Source organism: Lycorma delicatula, chromosome 12, assembly GCF_047948215.1.
Source record: "Lycorma delicatula isolate Av1 chromosome 12, ASM4794821v1, whole genome shotgun sequence".
NCBI classification, from domain to species: Eukaryota; Metazoa; Arthropoda; class Insecta; order Hemiptera; family Fulgoridae; genus Lycorma; species Lycorma delicatula.
This window is the reverse complement of record NC_134466.1, coordinates 20678024-20695116: the sequence shown is the minus strand read 5'-3', so window position 1 is coordinate 20695116 and position 17093 is coordinate 20678024. Positions and strand designations below refer to the sequence as shown.

Sequence of the window (17093 nt, the reverse complement as noted above, 5' to 3'; positions counted from 1 at the left end):
GAAATATTAAATTTATACCACATTCATCACAAATGTGATTGGAAATCGTTCTCCAATGATAACTCACATAATAACAAATCATTCTTGATAATTATGCTTACTTCCCACCTCACTGCTTTATTAAAACGATTTCGTACAAAATATTAAAATCTTTAAACTTTTTTGTTAGTAAATAAAATATCGATTGTATACGTCGTTTAATACTAGACAATGGATACCGGTGTACTTTGGTAGTTGAGGTTCAATTAATGACATATCTCAGGGACGGTCGGCCTGAATCTGTACAAGACTACAACTAATTTACACGTCATGCATATCATCCTTCTCACAATGGGCCGTGGGATGGTTGCTTATTTTCACTAGTTGATCAGATTACAACAAATATATTAGAAGTATCATAAATAAAAGTTCCTAATGTACGAATAAAGCAAGTCATTAAGCTTGAAACTCATCAACAAGGATGTTGTACGACTAGAGCACGGATAATAAGTATATTGTTAAGAGTTTTAACTCATTAATTTTTGTTTGTATTTCAGTGATGAAGAAACAGAAAAGGAAATAATTAAGAAAATTGATATGCCGTAAGTGATTTTTTTTCAGTGAAATAGTATAAAAATAGAAAAATCTGTTAAGTTATATATTGTCATATATTAATTTCATTATTGAAGTTCAGCGTGAAATACGGTTTATTTCTAATTCGATTAAACAAAGTTGGTAGCGATTTTTTTTCTATTGCTTTTATAAGAGAAGTTACATTATCGAAATGGTACGACGAACACTACACTGAAACTAATATAGGAGTAATTTAAAGAATAAGTTCGAAACTGTGGGCGTAAAATTTTGATTGTATCGTGCGCCGAAATTGAATATTTCACGACTCAATATTTCCCATCGATCGGTACCCATCACTCTGAGTATAAGTGACAATAAAAAATATGTAAAAAAAATGTTAAAAACCAGTCTTTTACTAAATGAACTAAAAAGTAAAAAATAAAAAAACGTTTTTAAAAAACACCACTACTAAATTAAACACTAAAAAGTAAAAAATAATTTTAGGCCGGTATCTAAGAATGGATTTGACAACAAGCATTACGTGAAACTCATAGCTTTAAATTAAAAATTTATTGTTTTTGCCAATTTTTTATATGCGTGATTGTTGCCCTAAAGAGTGGGGTGCTCATGACAAACCAACTCTTTAGGTCATCCATCACGCATATAAAAATTAACAAAAAGATCAAATTTTTAATTTGAAGCTATGACTTTCACATAATCTTGCATATCACCATCAAAGCTTGTTGTCAAATTCATTCTGAGATACCGGCCTAAAATTATTTTTTACCTGTCAGTGCGTTATGGTAAAAAGTGGTGTTTAAAAATATTTTTACACATCTTTTATTTTCTACATTTTAGTCTTCATAAGATTATATACTTTACAGCTGCGCTAGCGCACAGGTTTGAACAATCTTTCGAAGTTTTCATGCCTCCAGTTTCGAATACCGCAGACAGCTTTAAACGTTTGTACATTCTAAAATATTACTGTAAATATTCATATATCCTTGACTGGAGCATGATGGAGAAATTGGGGATTTTTGCCTTTATTTCTTGCCGTAATCTAGATGTGCACCCAGAAATTTATTTTTGGATTCAGTCGATCCTGCTCTCACACGGGCTATGTCTGATGAATCATCAGACATAAATATTGAATGTAACGGTTATATGAAATTTGAGTTATAGCCTCAGCCATAGTAAAAATACTTTCGTTCAATTTAATCAATTGAAACGACAATATCACAAACATGGATAATTCTTGAGGCTAGACGCCTGCACCTCCGGAGGTGACTCTGTCAGTTGCACTCAATCTATCTTCTTTGAGGTACTTGGTTCGTCCCCCCAGGGGGTGTTCACACCTATCTTGATGTTTTTTTGAATGAGCCATCAATCTATCACCTAATTCGCGTCCTACTCCATCAGTTGCTGGGGGAAGAGATGGTTTGGGTTTATCCATATTTCCTTTAATTTCTTTTATGGGATCTATTATCGGTCGGAAGTGTTTTTTAAACAAAGCATCTTCTTCGGCTAAACCCATCAAGTAAGACGCATGTTTACGTTTAAAATCGTTATTTAATTTATCAATTGCAACCATTTGTTTCTCCTTCATATACATTGTCTTAAAATTAAAAAGAAAAAGAAAAAGAAAATTCAAAGTAATAGTCCATTCGCGAATACGTTCAACGCTGCGTTCGTCCAGCGTTCAATCGTCAATTAAAAATTTATCGATACCGTTTCAATAGCGACGTTTATTTTTATCACTCTCTTTATCGATAACTGGAAAAGCATAACGGTTGAATAATATTAGTAAATTGCAATTTTTTCGTATCAGTTGTTTCGGTATTTTAAAATATTTTGCGCTAAATAAAAACAATCAATTTTATTGTGACCACCTCTTGCAAAATAAGCACCGATATTGCCTTGTTTTTGCTTGATTATATCATCGAAAATCATTATTGAATGCGGTTTAAAAGCTTCCGGTTGTGGAACTTGATCGTTTTCAGAATATTCATAGTAACCGAGTTCTGGATTTAACATCATCAAGTTTGATAGCATTCTACATAGAGGTTGGTGAAAGGATTTTTAACAAACGTACAAGTTCTGAAAAAGTGCTCCGTTTGGTTGAACTAAAAGATTAAAAACAATATTTGTTTTACCCTAGTTTGATTGGCCGCATACAATACATCTAATAGCGTTTGGTAAGAGGGATCCATGCCTACTTCGTTTTTCGAATCCGTAACCCATCATTGCGTTCACGATGGGGAACTTTGTTTTCTGTTGTACTTCCTTCATCATGCATCTTTTATGAAATGTTTAATATTGAAACCATTAACATATGTAGATAAAAAACAATATATATAGATAAAAAACACACACGCGACTAAACTATTGATTGATATATCTATTCTAAGGGTGTAATACAAATTAGTATGAAATAACATATTAATACAACTAAAACAATCAACTGAAACATTACTTTTGAATCTATATAGAAATAAATAAAGTGATTATCAATAAACTATTAATCTAATGTTGTAGATATGTTTATTGTAACTGAAATAATTGAAAGTAAATCATAAGGACATTTTGCTAAATTATTTTCAAATTCCTCAACAAAATCATTTTTATTATCATAGTATTAATCATCTAATCCTGTGCAATAAAGAGTACTATCGCCATGAGGAGTTATTTTTATGCGTAATTCATCGCATCAGTAATGAGCATAATCTCTTATTGCATTAATCAATTATTGATGATTTTAATGAGCATAATCTCATTAAAATCATCAATAATTGATTAATTTGAGATTTTATTGGTTTATTCCTTACCTTAAAGGAATAACTAATATAAAATTTATGAGTGCTCGTGGGTGTATTGTTATCTCTTTTATAAATGATTAAAAATCAAAATCAATAAACTACTAATCTTTTCCCGACGTTGATATGATTACATCAACTTTACTAATCGGAAGTAAATGATAAGGATGTTTTGGCAAATAGCATAAAGCTCATCAGGTTCAATATAAAATTCATCTATTACAACAAAATCACAAAAACCATCCATGAATAATTATTTTTAAATGCAATGTATCCCTATGGAAATATTTTTCAATATCATTCGCAAAGTTTTCAATACGATTTTTAATTTCCCGTTTTATTGGTTTGTTAGATGAGTAAAATGAATATTTCATATTCATATTTTTTTGAAGGTTAAATTGTGATTATTTGCTGCTATCAAATAGCTCGTTATTATTATCATCTAAATAAATACAGAAAAGATATAATACTGTATTTGTTTTAATTTGTATTCACAGTGATTTTGGCAATAAAAAATTGGTGTTAAATAACATCACTCAAATCTATCGATGAATTGTAAATTTTATGGAATCCGAGCCGTTTTACATACGCCTTGTTGCCTTTTCGTTTGAGCATTTTCTCAATTTGATATACATCTTTGTGTTTAGATTTTTGCAGTTCGTGTTGATGAAAACGTCCTTTTCTGAGTTCATCTGTATTATCAATTACTTCATATGTAACCGGTTGAGATTCAGCGTACACCGTATGTATTTTGAATATTTCATTCGCCCAATTCGGTAAATAACCTTTTTCGAATACTTTTTTAAGTTTGCTTATGCGAACGTAATCGCCAACATTAAATTTAATTTTTACAACACTCTTTTTTCTATCGTATTTTTTGTTTAGATTTCCAAGCGCTTGCGATTCGATCGTCTTACTTAGATCTTTTGGTTTAAATTTTGTAGCTGAATGCACAATATTGTTATACTCTTCGAGTACAGCTTGTAGCAAATCAATCCACTTTCAGCTTTCCTGTTCTGTAAATTTAGTCCACGTTTTCGTTTTTAGGGTTCTATTGAATCGTTCAGTTACCGCAGGTTTTTTATCTGAATATGTGGAATAATGATTTATGTTGAATTATTTTAATAGAGCTTTCACTTGTGGATTATAAAATTCCTTTCCTGCTCCGTTTGAAAATGTTTCGTCTTATGCTTTTCAAATATTGGTTGCAAAGCGGACGCGACCTCTTTACCCGTCTTATTCTTTAACGGTTAGAGTACGCGAATTTAGTAAAGCAATCGATAGCAGTCAAAAAATATTTATAATCCTTACCGGTTCGAGAATAAGGTATCATTTTGACTATATCTGCTTGCACAAGACCATTAGACCCTTTAATTCGGTATTCCAAGTAGGATATTTACGTCTAGCCAGCTTGTGTGATTTTTTCCCTAAATCGGCTTTGATAGATATTCCCGTTCTAAAAAGAAAAAAAAAATTACGTAATAAAATAAATAATAATGTTTATTACATTAATCCGACTCGCCTTCACGTTCTTCCTTTGCTGTTGCGGCGATTTGTAACTTATTATAAGTTTTTCATATAACATTTTTATAAAGTCATCAAATTCCATATCTATATTAAAATGACTAAGTTTTCTTTTAGATTTAAAATCTTTAAAAGTAACATTAAAAAATCCTGAACTACTTGGTACTTTAAATTTTTTATAAACAATTAAAAAATTAGGATATCTTTTTTCAGTTTATTCAATGCATGATCTAAATTTTTATATTGAACGCGAATAGCATAATATTTATACTCTTCATTATCTATATTTTTACCCAAAATTATAATGCAATTATCACATTCATCGAGTGGAAAAACTGTAGATGACTATGGTGTGGTCATGGTTTTAATTTTTTTTACATTACATTTTAATTCGTTAATTTGCAACTTTTAATTTTCATCTACAATTTTATCATTTTCGATTAGCATTTCTTCTTGCTTATTTTCTATATATCGCAACTTCGAATCCTGCTGAATATTATCGTTTTGATATGACTTAAAATCTTTGATGAAAAAATCTTTTATAATTTTATTACATCGAACATAAAAACTTAGGGATATCCAAGATGCTATTGCTAGTATTAAATTATCAAAAACGTAACATTCCTGTTATAATTTGGCAATTAGCGGTCGTAACTTACGACATTATTTCATCGGCCGGAATTCCGACCAATGAGATATATTGTATTAAAAAATTTAGACAGTTTATTTTCATTCCAATGTTTAAATTGTTTCCCACCATCATGACATAATTTTGTTGCTCTGAAAAAAACACGTATCTCCATCAATTATATGCTTAAAATCACCAAAGATATCATACGAATAGTTATCTTTAATCTGGTCATAACAGACATCTATTAAACTCATTTGTAAGTCTATAATAAAACGATAAATTTTATCAACAACAAAATGTTGATATTAAATATTTTTACTTTTATATATAGAATCATAAAAATGTCTAATATCTTCGATAAATTGAATAGTTTAAATTTTACAATTAATATAAGTGAAAAGGTCTACAATAGGCTATATAGATTAGAAAAAGTGAAGTTTACAAAGACAAAAATGGTGATTCAATTGAAGTTTCTGGAAAATATTTACCTCGATGATTTAATCATCTTATCAATAAGATTTGAATGAAATCAATCAACCAACAGATCTACATATAATTTATAAGTGTTTGAAAAAACTGTCTTATGGACATAATTATCATAATGTAGAGTTATATCAACATTAACATCAATACGCGGTATTGATGTTACAAATTAAGTCGTATGCAATTTAGAGATGTAATGTATTTGTCATTTTGAAATAAATGTAGATTTAGAACTCCATCGCATAATTGTGTTGTAGTTGAAAAAAAATAAAATACGATCTAATTGTAGTAATTGGGGTTTGTACCATTTGAATCTAGTTTATATAAACTATTTTGAAAGTCGAAATTCCAGCTACCAAATGTTTCCACAGTCGGCATCGGCTTTTACCCAGTCAAAAGCCGCAGTCGGGATTCCGGCATCGGCTTTTTTTTATAAAATTAATTTAACTCTTCTTATTGTTTATTTTCAACCGTGAAACTAAACTAAGCTATTAGAATAGATGAAGGCTAATTTTTTTTTTCTTCTTTTCACCATATATTCATCGATATCTTTATGACCGTAAGGGAGTGTATCTATAAGGTTTTCGAATATGAATCTTTTATCATTGTACGGAGAGAGAGAGCTTTTTTACATTGATCAATCGAGTAAATTTGATGTGTAAAAGTACGTATCGATTTCGATGTGGAATATTAAATTTTTCTGTTGAATAAACAATCTTTATACATTTCATGATTTAAAACTTTCAAATTATAATCTTTATCAAATATACGAGAACCCTTTTTAATCTGTTAGGCTGTCTTTTTTTGTTGTAAATAATAATCGGTGACACCTGAAAGTAACGAACACATTTTAGCTCTTAACACAACAAATTCATGGATTGGTTGACCCTTCATTTCATTTTTTAAACGACCTTACCATATTTACTCGATGCGTAAAAATTTCGATTTCTTTCGTTCAAATGTTTGTTATCCTCCAAAATTGATAAAAATGTTCAACTTCTGTTGGTACAATTGAGTATAATAGCGAATCTGTATCTGTCAGTAGCTTTATGTTTTCATCACCGTATCAAGGTAAAAAATGATTGTAATGATAATCGTGCATGATTAATTTTGCTTAATCTGTGTCTGTTAAACCCCCACATATGAGTTTATTTTAGTATTTATTTTTCTTCACCATTGATATTCCAACTTTCCGTTGATTTCCTTTCCGTAAATATAATAATGTTTAACTCTTGGACTAGCTTTTAATTTTTTAAAGTTGGATTCGTCATTGATCAAACGCATATCGATTCGCTTTCTTACATTTTCAAAAGTTTTTCCGCATACAGTGTTGATTAATAATTTAAAAACTTTTTTCAATCTTATCTTTAGTACTAACCCACTCATGAAAATTTTTCTAAACGTAATCTTTCAACCATGGATATTGGTTAAAACGGCTCTATGTATTTTCAACAACATCATAGACGATATAATTAAAGATATAATTTTAACGTTCTGTAATGTAGAACGTATTTGTGCTTATCTTTCAAAGTACACAATAAATTTTTCATGCTACTCGTTTTTCATCGGATGCAAACGGAGAAATCATACTACTGGGAATGGATTTTTTCTCTAGCGCGAGTAGATAATCTTTATGCGATTCGTGTAAGTGTTTAGGATATGCTCAATCGACTTTTTAATAAAACCCATTTCCGCATGATCTTTCCCATAGTTTAGACGGTTTACGAACAAATATTCAATTTCGTTTTCATCACACCATCTGAATCCGTCTACAGGCAACGGTTCAATCATACATCTCCCATAAAGAGATCTAACATCATAATATTTAATTAATTTTATCGGTTTATTTTTATCATATTTACTCATTTGCGGATCGTTTGCCATAGCATAACGGTTGAAAATCATGGACACGCCGCCGCGAATGCCTTTTTGAAAAAACAAATACATATCGAGATCTGTAATGAGTTCTGATTGCAACTTTGTATCCTTAAGGGCTGCAAACCACGATAAATGTGGAGCAAATACATAATTATACGGATATGAATTGTTTATTTCAATAATTTTATTACGAAAATTCTCAAACTCATCAGCCAACAACATGACATCCAAATTTCATATAGAAATCATTGTATTCATCGAGCGTCTTCATTTTGAATCGATTCCAAACGTTTTGTTCGTGTATATAATCCGATTCGGAGATGTTTTGTTTCTTTAAATCATCATATAACCCTTCGATAGGCGGCAGTTGAGTTTCATCCAAAACAGTTGCCGATTTAATACATGTATATTGATAAAAATACCTTTACGTTGAATCAACAACTTTAATATATCAATTTTTTTATTTTATTATCGTTATCATTTTTTTATATCAATTTGAAACTGTGAATAAGTTGTTTTAAAGCATATATATGCTACGTGACCGTCTGACAATTTACGAAAACTATGAAATAAACGTTGCACTAGTTCATCAAGCCTATAAGATTCAATTTCTTAGTAGGTTCTTTGCTGGATTTTTTGGACGCATCTCAAACCCGTGTTTTCCTATATATTTTGCAGTAAATCCACTCTTTCAGCGTAATCAATTTAACTGTAAATAGAAAATAATCTTGGAAAACAGACGTTGAGTGCTTCAACTTGGACTCAAGGAGTCAAAGGTCAAAATGACGATTGAAGCTGGACATACTATGCTACTAATTATTCCATTAATTTCAAGTTTTTAGGTGTTTTGGACTCAGCACCCTTTTCTAGTTTAACACGTAATTAAAAGTAGCGACAGATTACTTTTCCTGGGCACTCGTTTAATTTTATTTTGTCACTTAAATTAGTTGTATGTTTATTTACATTTTTACTTGAATGAAATTTTTAGATCGTTAAATATTTTAAACAATATATATATTTTTTTTTTAATTTCTGAAACATGGTTACAGCTGATATAATAAATAAATTATTATAAAAGCGAAAATCCACCTTACCAGCAAATTAAATGTGTCTCTCTAGATTTTCCAGTCCTTAGACCATCGTCAGGAAAATATAAAAAAAAATATTATAAAATAATGTCAAAAAATTAAAATGATTAAGCAGTCATGACTGCTTAATCATTTTTTTTATTTGCTTAATTTTTGACTTTATTTTATTCTCCTTACGATGATTTAAGTACTGAAAGGTCTAGAGAGACACAACTAATTTGCTGGTAAGGTGGATTTTCATTTTTTTAATAATTTATAAAAAATAAAAAATATGATTATCATTTTTGTGCATAATACATAAACAGCTAAACTTGTGTGTTTAATGGTAAATAAAAATTGTAAAATTCCTAAGTTTTCTTTATTCTCACGTTTGTTTTCAGATGTACTTTACGTTTGAATACACAAACTATAATGAACAATTTTGTCGAAAATTTAACTGTAGTTTTAAATGCAAATGAAGAAAATATGTACTTACGCTTGTTTACTTCCTACGTACCGTTTGAATTACGGTTTTCATATATATGTAAATTTGTTAGCCCTGTAAGTATACACTTATTCAAATATACATATGTAGCGATTAAAAACGGGAAAGCTATAAATGTATTTAGAAACATAAAGATATAAAATATGAACTACTTGTTTCAATCGTGCACTCGCAACACGAATATGTATATAACTATATATATATTTATATGCACGTGATTGAAATGTATATATATATATACATAAGGCGAGAAAGATATATAAATTTCTCACCAGCGAGATCTTGGCTTCGACAAACTGCTACGTAGGAGGAAATTGAAGTAAAAGATTGAAATATGTGAGGATGTAAAGAAGATTTATGTATAAAAATCATTCTACTCTTTGAGTAAAATTTAGAGAAACGGAACTTAAGGTGATCGTATCTCTCCACGACCCTGAGTTACTGTGCCAAAATGAATAGGCATCAATGCTCCATATACAAAAACCATTCTCACAAATTTCATCCAAATCCTTCCCTCGGGTTTAAAGATATCAACAAAAAGAAAAGTAAAAAAAACTAAAATAATACGTTTGTTAAGTTAGGGTTAAAATGGTTATTAGGTTATTTTGTAGACATCGATTAATATCAGTGCAACCTGTGCCTCAAATATATCCACCGATTTTATACTAAATTGTTGATAAAAGCCGGGTTTTAGTAAAGTTTGTACTATGGTTTAATACTTTATCTTATTTCAATAATACGGTATAGAATGCAGTATTGTCCGGTACTGCATCGTAGAAATAACATTATGAAATCAAATTTTGTCGACGACATAAGTCATTCATTTTTTGTTTTATATAAAATTAGTAAATACAAAATATCTTTTTACTCGGTTCGTTGCAGTGACTTACTGTGATGAAATACATTTTAAATAAATATATTACTGTTCGATTAGTTACTTTATAAAATATATGCGACTACGCGGTACCTTTAATTGAGTTAAAACACTGATGGAAATGTCTATCGAGGTATTTGCTTCGGCGTCATCCTGACATATGTCAAACTGATGATTGTAATATCAGTCAGAGGATCAATAAGACGAACTTTGGTAAAGGCCATCAGGGCTAATAATGGAGGAAGTGGTGTGGCGATAGAAATCATCACAAAGGAGTAAGGACGTCTTAAATTACATCTGTTAATAAATATATCAAAACAATAAGCTGATTCCAGTAATTCAGCTTATTGTTTTCATAATTTTATAATTATAATGATGATTTTATAATTTTTCTCAACAGAAAAAATTTATTTTCAATCTGAAGTTAATAAATTCTCTTGTATCGTTTTAACAGTAAATCAAGTTTAAGTGTTACATGTAGTTAAGAACAGATTTCTGAGTGAGATCATTTTATCATGCACAACATGATACTATACACTATAACTCCACGTTCTACAGAGATACTCACATTTCATTTGAGTCATGGAATGTAAGTATGCACAACTGGTAATGTGTTAAAGCAAGTGTTGGAAATGTGTACAATTTTTGAGATGAATTCCATTATCCCTGATATCCTTTGATACATGTCAAAAATATGGTGTGAAGGCTTTGGACCTGCCTTCAGGAAACTGGTGGGTATTTCCACCACTTGCTGTAAGATATTACCAGTTGTGCAAGACTACATTCCATGAATTAAACGATATGTCTATCTATATTATATTCCGTAGTGGAGTTATAGTGTATAGTGCATGATAAATAGAACTCACTATGTAATATCAGAAAATTGGCATAACAGAGCTCAAATTATTTTAATTAAACATAAGATGTTAATTAGTCATAAAACGGGATATAAGCGAGAAAAGTATATAATATCAGTGACTTGTATATTTCTCTTGTTGTTATCGTGCCTTTTGGTAGAAAAAATTACAGAAACTGAACTCAGTGACAATCAAGAAATAATGAATAACAATAAAAAGATGTAATAATGTATTGGTTGTTGATACATTGATGATTAGTTTACAAAAACAACTTTGAGAGCAGTTATCTTTAAAAAAAAAATAAAAACGATTCAAAAAAGAAGCATCAGATTTGTAAAAAAAGAGACGATGTACCACATTCTTTTTTATGAGCGGTAATCTCTCTTATGATTACTTAGCGATGACTACGGTTTTAAAGATTTTAGTTTAAAAATTAATCAAAATATGAACTTTCAAAATACTCAAGTTTAAATCGCAGAGAAAACTCAGTTCTCTTAGTTGTAAATTTATAGCTGAGCGAAATATGTACATACATTACCAATGCAAAATATGCATACAGTTACTTTTTTAAAGTTTATTATGTATAGGCGTAACCACGTGAAACGCTTGCACCCCCCTGCCACATTTAGTCAAGCGAAAAATTATAGATTAATTTCAGTAGGTTATATATAATGCGCGACTAAAAAGCATGTCTCAATCGTGACGGAAGCGCTCTCAATTGAACGAGTGGGGAACTGGCGGTTCAAGGTCTGCGCTGGGGTAAACTCGAAAATTATACAATGTTATAGGTTGTATTTAATGAGAATGTTTAAGTACCTTCTGTTCCCTATTTAAGCTCTACAATCAGTGCGAGTGAGTCAGTTGAGAGAGTAGACGCATTTGAGCTAGTTGAGCCACAATCCCATAACAATGGCAATCTAAACTGGATATAAGAAACTTACTGGGCACCAAAGGTATGTATCTTCATTATTTTCATTTGAATCGATGAGATGCAAAATTATATAATTAAAGCAACCTAAATTTTTTAGGAAATGTGAAGACTGAATTTTTGTTTCTAATACTAGTGATTTGGATGTTGTCTTTATTATTGAAATTTTAAGAAAAATCATAAAATACGTAATAAGGAAAAAATTACAAGTATACCACACTCCGATAAGTTTAAATAACGCTTGAAATTTGTAATTAGCTATTTTTGCAGCAGTTCTGCTTAAGTAGAATTTTGAAATGTTTGATTTTGCAAATAATAAATATAGTAGATAGTTGCAAATAATAAAACAAACTTGTACTACATATTTAAGGTTGGTTAAAAAATACGGTCGGTCAATTATAAAAAAAAATAAGAGTTCGATAGCTAATTAGTAATGAATGGTTCAAAATTCATAATAGTCCAATTTTTGTTGTGATCAATTTCAATCACTACAAAAGTTCTTTTGTTAAACACAACACATTCTTGACGCAAAACTTTCTAACCTCAATCAGAACCATTTGGTTCACAGTAATTGCATTATGTACACAGCCACAGCCTGTTAGATTTGATCATTCCATCAGTTTATTTGTTTTTTTTTCCCACTTATTTCACTAGTTCACTTTTGTAGAATTGAAAATAAAGACAATTTAGAAGGTTCTGAAACCCATAAACTCATATTTAAGTTACCTAGACCTAGAATATTTTTCACGAACGAAATAAATATTTTAATGATTTTCAAAACGCTGTAATTTTGTGAAAAATTATTGTATGGAGACGATTAAAAAAAAAAAAAATTTTAAGCTTGAAATTTCTAGTAGAGATTCCGTTCAGAAGATTAAATTTTTATTGCTTTAATTTTTTGCGAAGTGTAGTAGTTGTAGTTATTTATTTTATTTTAGGGAGACAAAAGAAGAAACAACCTAATAAAAGTAGCAGTGAAAGTTATAGCGGAGGAGAAGAAAAACCGAAACAAAATAATGTTGAAAAATCAACTGGATCTTCACTACCATCTGGTTCTGGTGTACAGGATCAAACATATTTTGATAACGATGCAGGTCACCGACTTCCACGTTCGTTGAGTATGATCGCATCTCAAAAAGTGGGAGTTTTAAAAAACCTTTTGTCACCAACTACAAGTTATGACTATGCTACGGATGGCGTGCAATTAAATTACACATGACCTATCTTTGGTGTTTTGGAAGATTTGGTGAAACTCAAACTAGACGCTGGTGACCACATTTTAAAAGAGCACAAAAATCCCACTTGCCACCATAGATTCAAAATGAAATATTCAGCCTATGTGGCGACGTCATTGCAGACGACATCACTACTGACATAAATAAAGCATCTGCTACAGTATCCCGGCAGACAAGAGCACCGGCATATTAGGGAAAGAGCAACTTTCCTTTGAAGATAAATTTTTGACGATGAAAAGGTTCGTCAGGAATTTCTAGTACATGTAGAGTTACTGACACGATGCAAAATCTGTATCATCTTCAATTAACATCTTTGTAGAAAAGGTAAGCCTTGATCCAGACAAGTGCATTGGACAAGGATACGATGGGTGTTCCAGTAAGGCAGGGAAAGATGGTGGTGTCCACCAGAAAATTATTCAAGAAAAGAATACGACAGCATTATACTTTTTCTGTGCTAGTCACAAACTGAACTTAGTTGTAAACAGCTGAAATGAAATAAAAGTGATACAACATCCGGCCTCCACATTAAAAGAAATAATAAGATGCTTTGGAGAATCAGCCCTTCATCAAAAATGCATACCAAATACACCAATGCTATGTGCAATCCGTTGCTCTCAAAAATAAAAAAGTGCCACATTCAAGATACACTAATTGCAAATTGTTATGGCGCTTGAAAAACTGTCAACAGATGGTAACAATGCAACGAAAAAAGCGGTTTTCAAATGCATTATCCTACTACAAAATCAGAAATTCATTATTAGTGTTTGTCTCATACCAAAATATTCGGAACTACTGCAGTCGGTGGTACATGCTTCAGTTAACAAATATGGGCATACTTCAATGTGGAAATCGCAAAAAAAATCAACGACATCATAACTTCATCATGAGAAGACATCGTGGAAATGCGGTTGCTGAAAATGAAAGCGTGACAGGAGAGGCTGAAACAATCGCTGAGCATATTTCAACAGATTTCAATATGCCACGAGTCATAAATCAGCAGAAACATCGTGCGAATCCACCAGCATAGACTCCTGGCGTATTTTGTAGAAGATCGCTAATTATTCCGTACACAGATTCATTAATAATGTCTCTGGAAGAGCGTTTTTCTGAGGAGAACTTGCCCGCATTCTCATTGCTTACATTGCTTTACATAATGTTTGATATGGAAAACTTGAAAAAAAAACTACAAGTTTTGGAGTTACTACAATTTTAATGATTTCCTTGGTGCAGCTGTACTTTTGTATAACCAATGGAAAGGAAAAAATGTGCCAAGGCCGAACTGAAGGAGGTAGTACCAGCTGCAGTAGTTAAAGAAACCCAATTGTTCTACCCATCCATAAAATGGATGCTACTTATCTCACTTGCACAAGGTTTACTATAGAAAAATCCTTCAGCACCTTATGCAGGATAAAAACTTGGTTACAGTCAACAATAACAAAAAAATCGGCTTGTCGGTCTGTGCAAGATGAGTGTGCATAAAAAAGTGCTCTGGAAGCTAAAAATAAATCTGAGAAAGAAATTTTGTTACGATTAATACAGAAATCTCATAGGCTAGTGCTGAATTATGATTTAGATAGTTTCGAATAGCATTCCAATTATTAATTTTGGCGTTTTAAAATATTCAAATAAAACCAATTTTTAACAAAAAACATTTTCATATTTTCCCCCCTCGAGAAAATCCAGGCTACTGCCTATGTTATTATGAAACTGCACGTGCCATCCTGTTCCCAGAGGTTATTTTTTTATAAATAAGGTAATAGTATTACATGTTTTGAAAACAGTGATGAACATTTTTGTGCATTGTAAGTATTAATAAGTAAGAATTATGATACCTTGAAAAGATTCGTGTATTAAATAAGATAGACAATAGTTTAACAAGTTACTAGCTAAATCTAATTTCATGGTAGTGTTAGAGTAATATTCTAATCTCTAATTTATTCTCTTTTGATGTCAAATATCAAAGTACTGACTACTGTTTAATAGTACTAACTATAGTTTTATTACATTTTCTCTCTCTATTTTCTTTGATAGCTTTATCTCGCAATTGTATTTAATAAACATACTGCTACATTTAGGGTTCGGTTAAGTAGTGTATATTCAGTTTATATAGTTCTAAATATTTTAAAATTCAAATGAAGGTTCTACAATTCTTCATGAAGCCCAAACCAGTCCTCAGCTGATTCCGTAGCATCTAGAAAAAAAGCATATATTTGTGGTGGTCAAAACATTAAATATATAATGCATAATTAATTTAATAAATGCAAAAACATTTATCGATAATGTGCTGTTTCTATCCTGATAAATATACCTCAATTTCTTTGGATGTATAAATCAATAATCTTTGGATGAGCTTGTATTTTGGTCAACATGAGAATTTTGTCCCTTATCTACTACTCACTGTTTCCTTATGTGTGATCATTTCTCAATGTAGTGTTCAACCAGATACCTGCTGGATTCATATTGAAGACACTTTCAGGATCAGATTGAATTGATGTATACTGGTTTTCTTGGGATTTGATCAGTACATCTTTGATTATGGATCTACCCATGACTCTTTAACATACTTTATAGCTGTACTATCTCAAATTAGGACTGTAGGGTCCAAATTAAACATACACATTACACATATATTTATATATAGTGTGTGTGTGTGTGTGTGTGTGTGTGTGTGTGTGTGTGTGTGTGTGTGTGTGTTTGTATTTCATAAACATAGCTTTGTTGTATGCAGTCATGAATTATTACATCAAATGCACCTATTGTTTAAAGAATGTATTTATTTATTTTATTAATTCCCATAACCATTAATTTTTTTAAGTGCCTTATTTAATATCTTAATTTATGTTTATGTAAATATCCTTTCATTATTTATTTCTAATATATAAAACTATTCAGTTGCAGACCTTTGTAAATAAAAATATTTTACAATACAAAATATTAAACTTCACCGTCAGTAGTTATCAGTTAAAAAAAGTAAAATTTTTTACTCAAAGTATTGGTCTTACGTACTGTTTGCAGCATCAACATATTAACAATTATGTAAGTTTTGAGATATCTGATTAGCTTTCTCTTCATGGTTAATAGCATTATAACAAAATTTTCTTTTGTAATGATTTACATTGTACATTTTGTGTAAAAAAGTTTAAAAAAGACTTACCATTTAGTAAACTATTTTATTTAGTTAGTATAACCTTCATATGAAAATGGTCACTGTTATTCAAAAAAGAAACACAACGTTGTTTTATTATCCCTATAATTTTTATATTTCTCTATCCTGATGTATAATTGTTCAGTCCAAAAATTTATTTGTTGAATAACGTTAAAAAGCAGCTGTAACATTTTAACTAAAACCTGCAACTGCTGTAATTCTTTAGTTTATTTTATAAAAATTATTTACTTACGTAAAAACCAATTTTTAATTTAAAATTATTAATTTCCAAGCTATAGTCATATTTCAAATTGATCAGATTGTTTTACCACTTGGCCGCGACCAATCAACCTACCAGGAAATTTGTCCTTCAGAAATTTATGAACAGTTATACTCGATGTGGCAGTGGTAGTGGCGTCCAATTTGCTGGAGTATATGTTGTAGATGAGGAAAGGGAAAATTTTCCAATATATTGAGGTTCATAAAGCAATGTTCATAAAGGAAAAATGAAGAGATCTCACCAGTATCATTTGTCACACATTAATTTTCAAACTGTCCTGATGTGCTCAGTATTGAAATGGGGGTTTTTTTGAACCCCAGA

The 17093-nt window shown here is 30.5% G+C and overlaps 1 protein-coding gene across 1 annotated transcript in view; it reads left to right on the top strand.

The window, feature by feature from the left end:
• LOC142332939 (uncharacterized) overlaps window positions 1-17093 on the top strand; it is an 87844-nt gene that overhangs the window by 64992 nt on the left and 5759 nt on the right. Inside the window, exons 17-19 of the mRNA XM_075379651.1 lie at window positions 537-581; window positions 9350-9509; window positions 16240-16383. Coding sequence (XP_075235766.1) covers window positions 537-581; window positions 9350-9509; window positions 16240-16383 — 349 coding nt within the window. The remainder of the gene's footprint in view (window positions 1-536; window positions 582-9349; window positions 9510-16239; window positions 16384-17093) is intronic.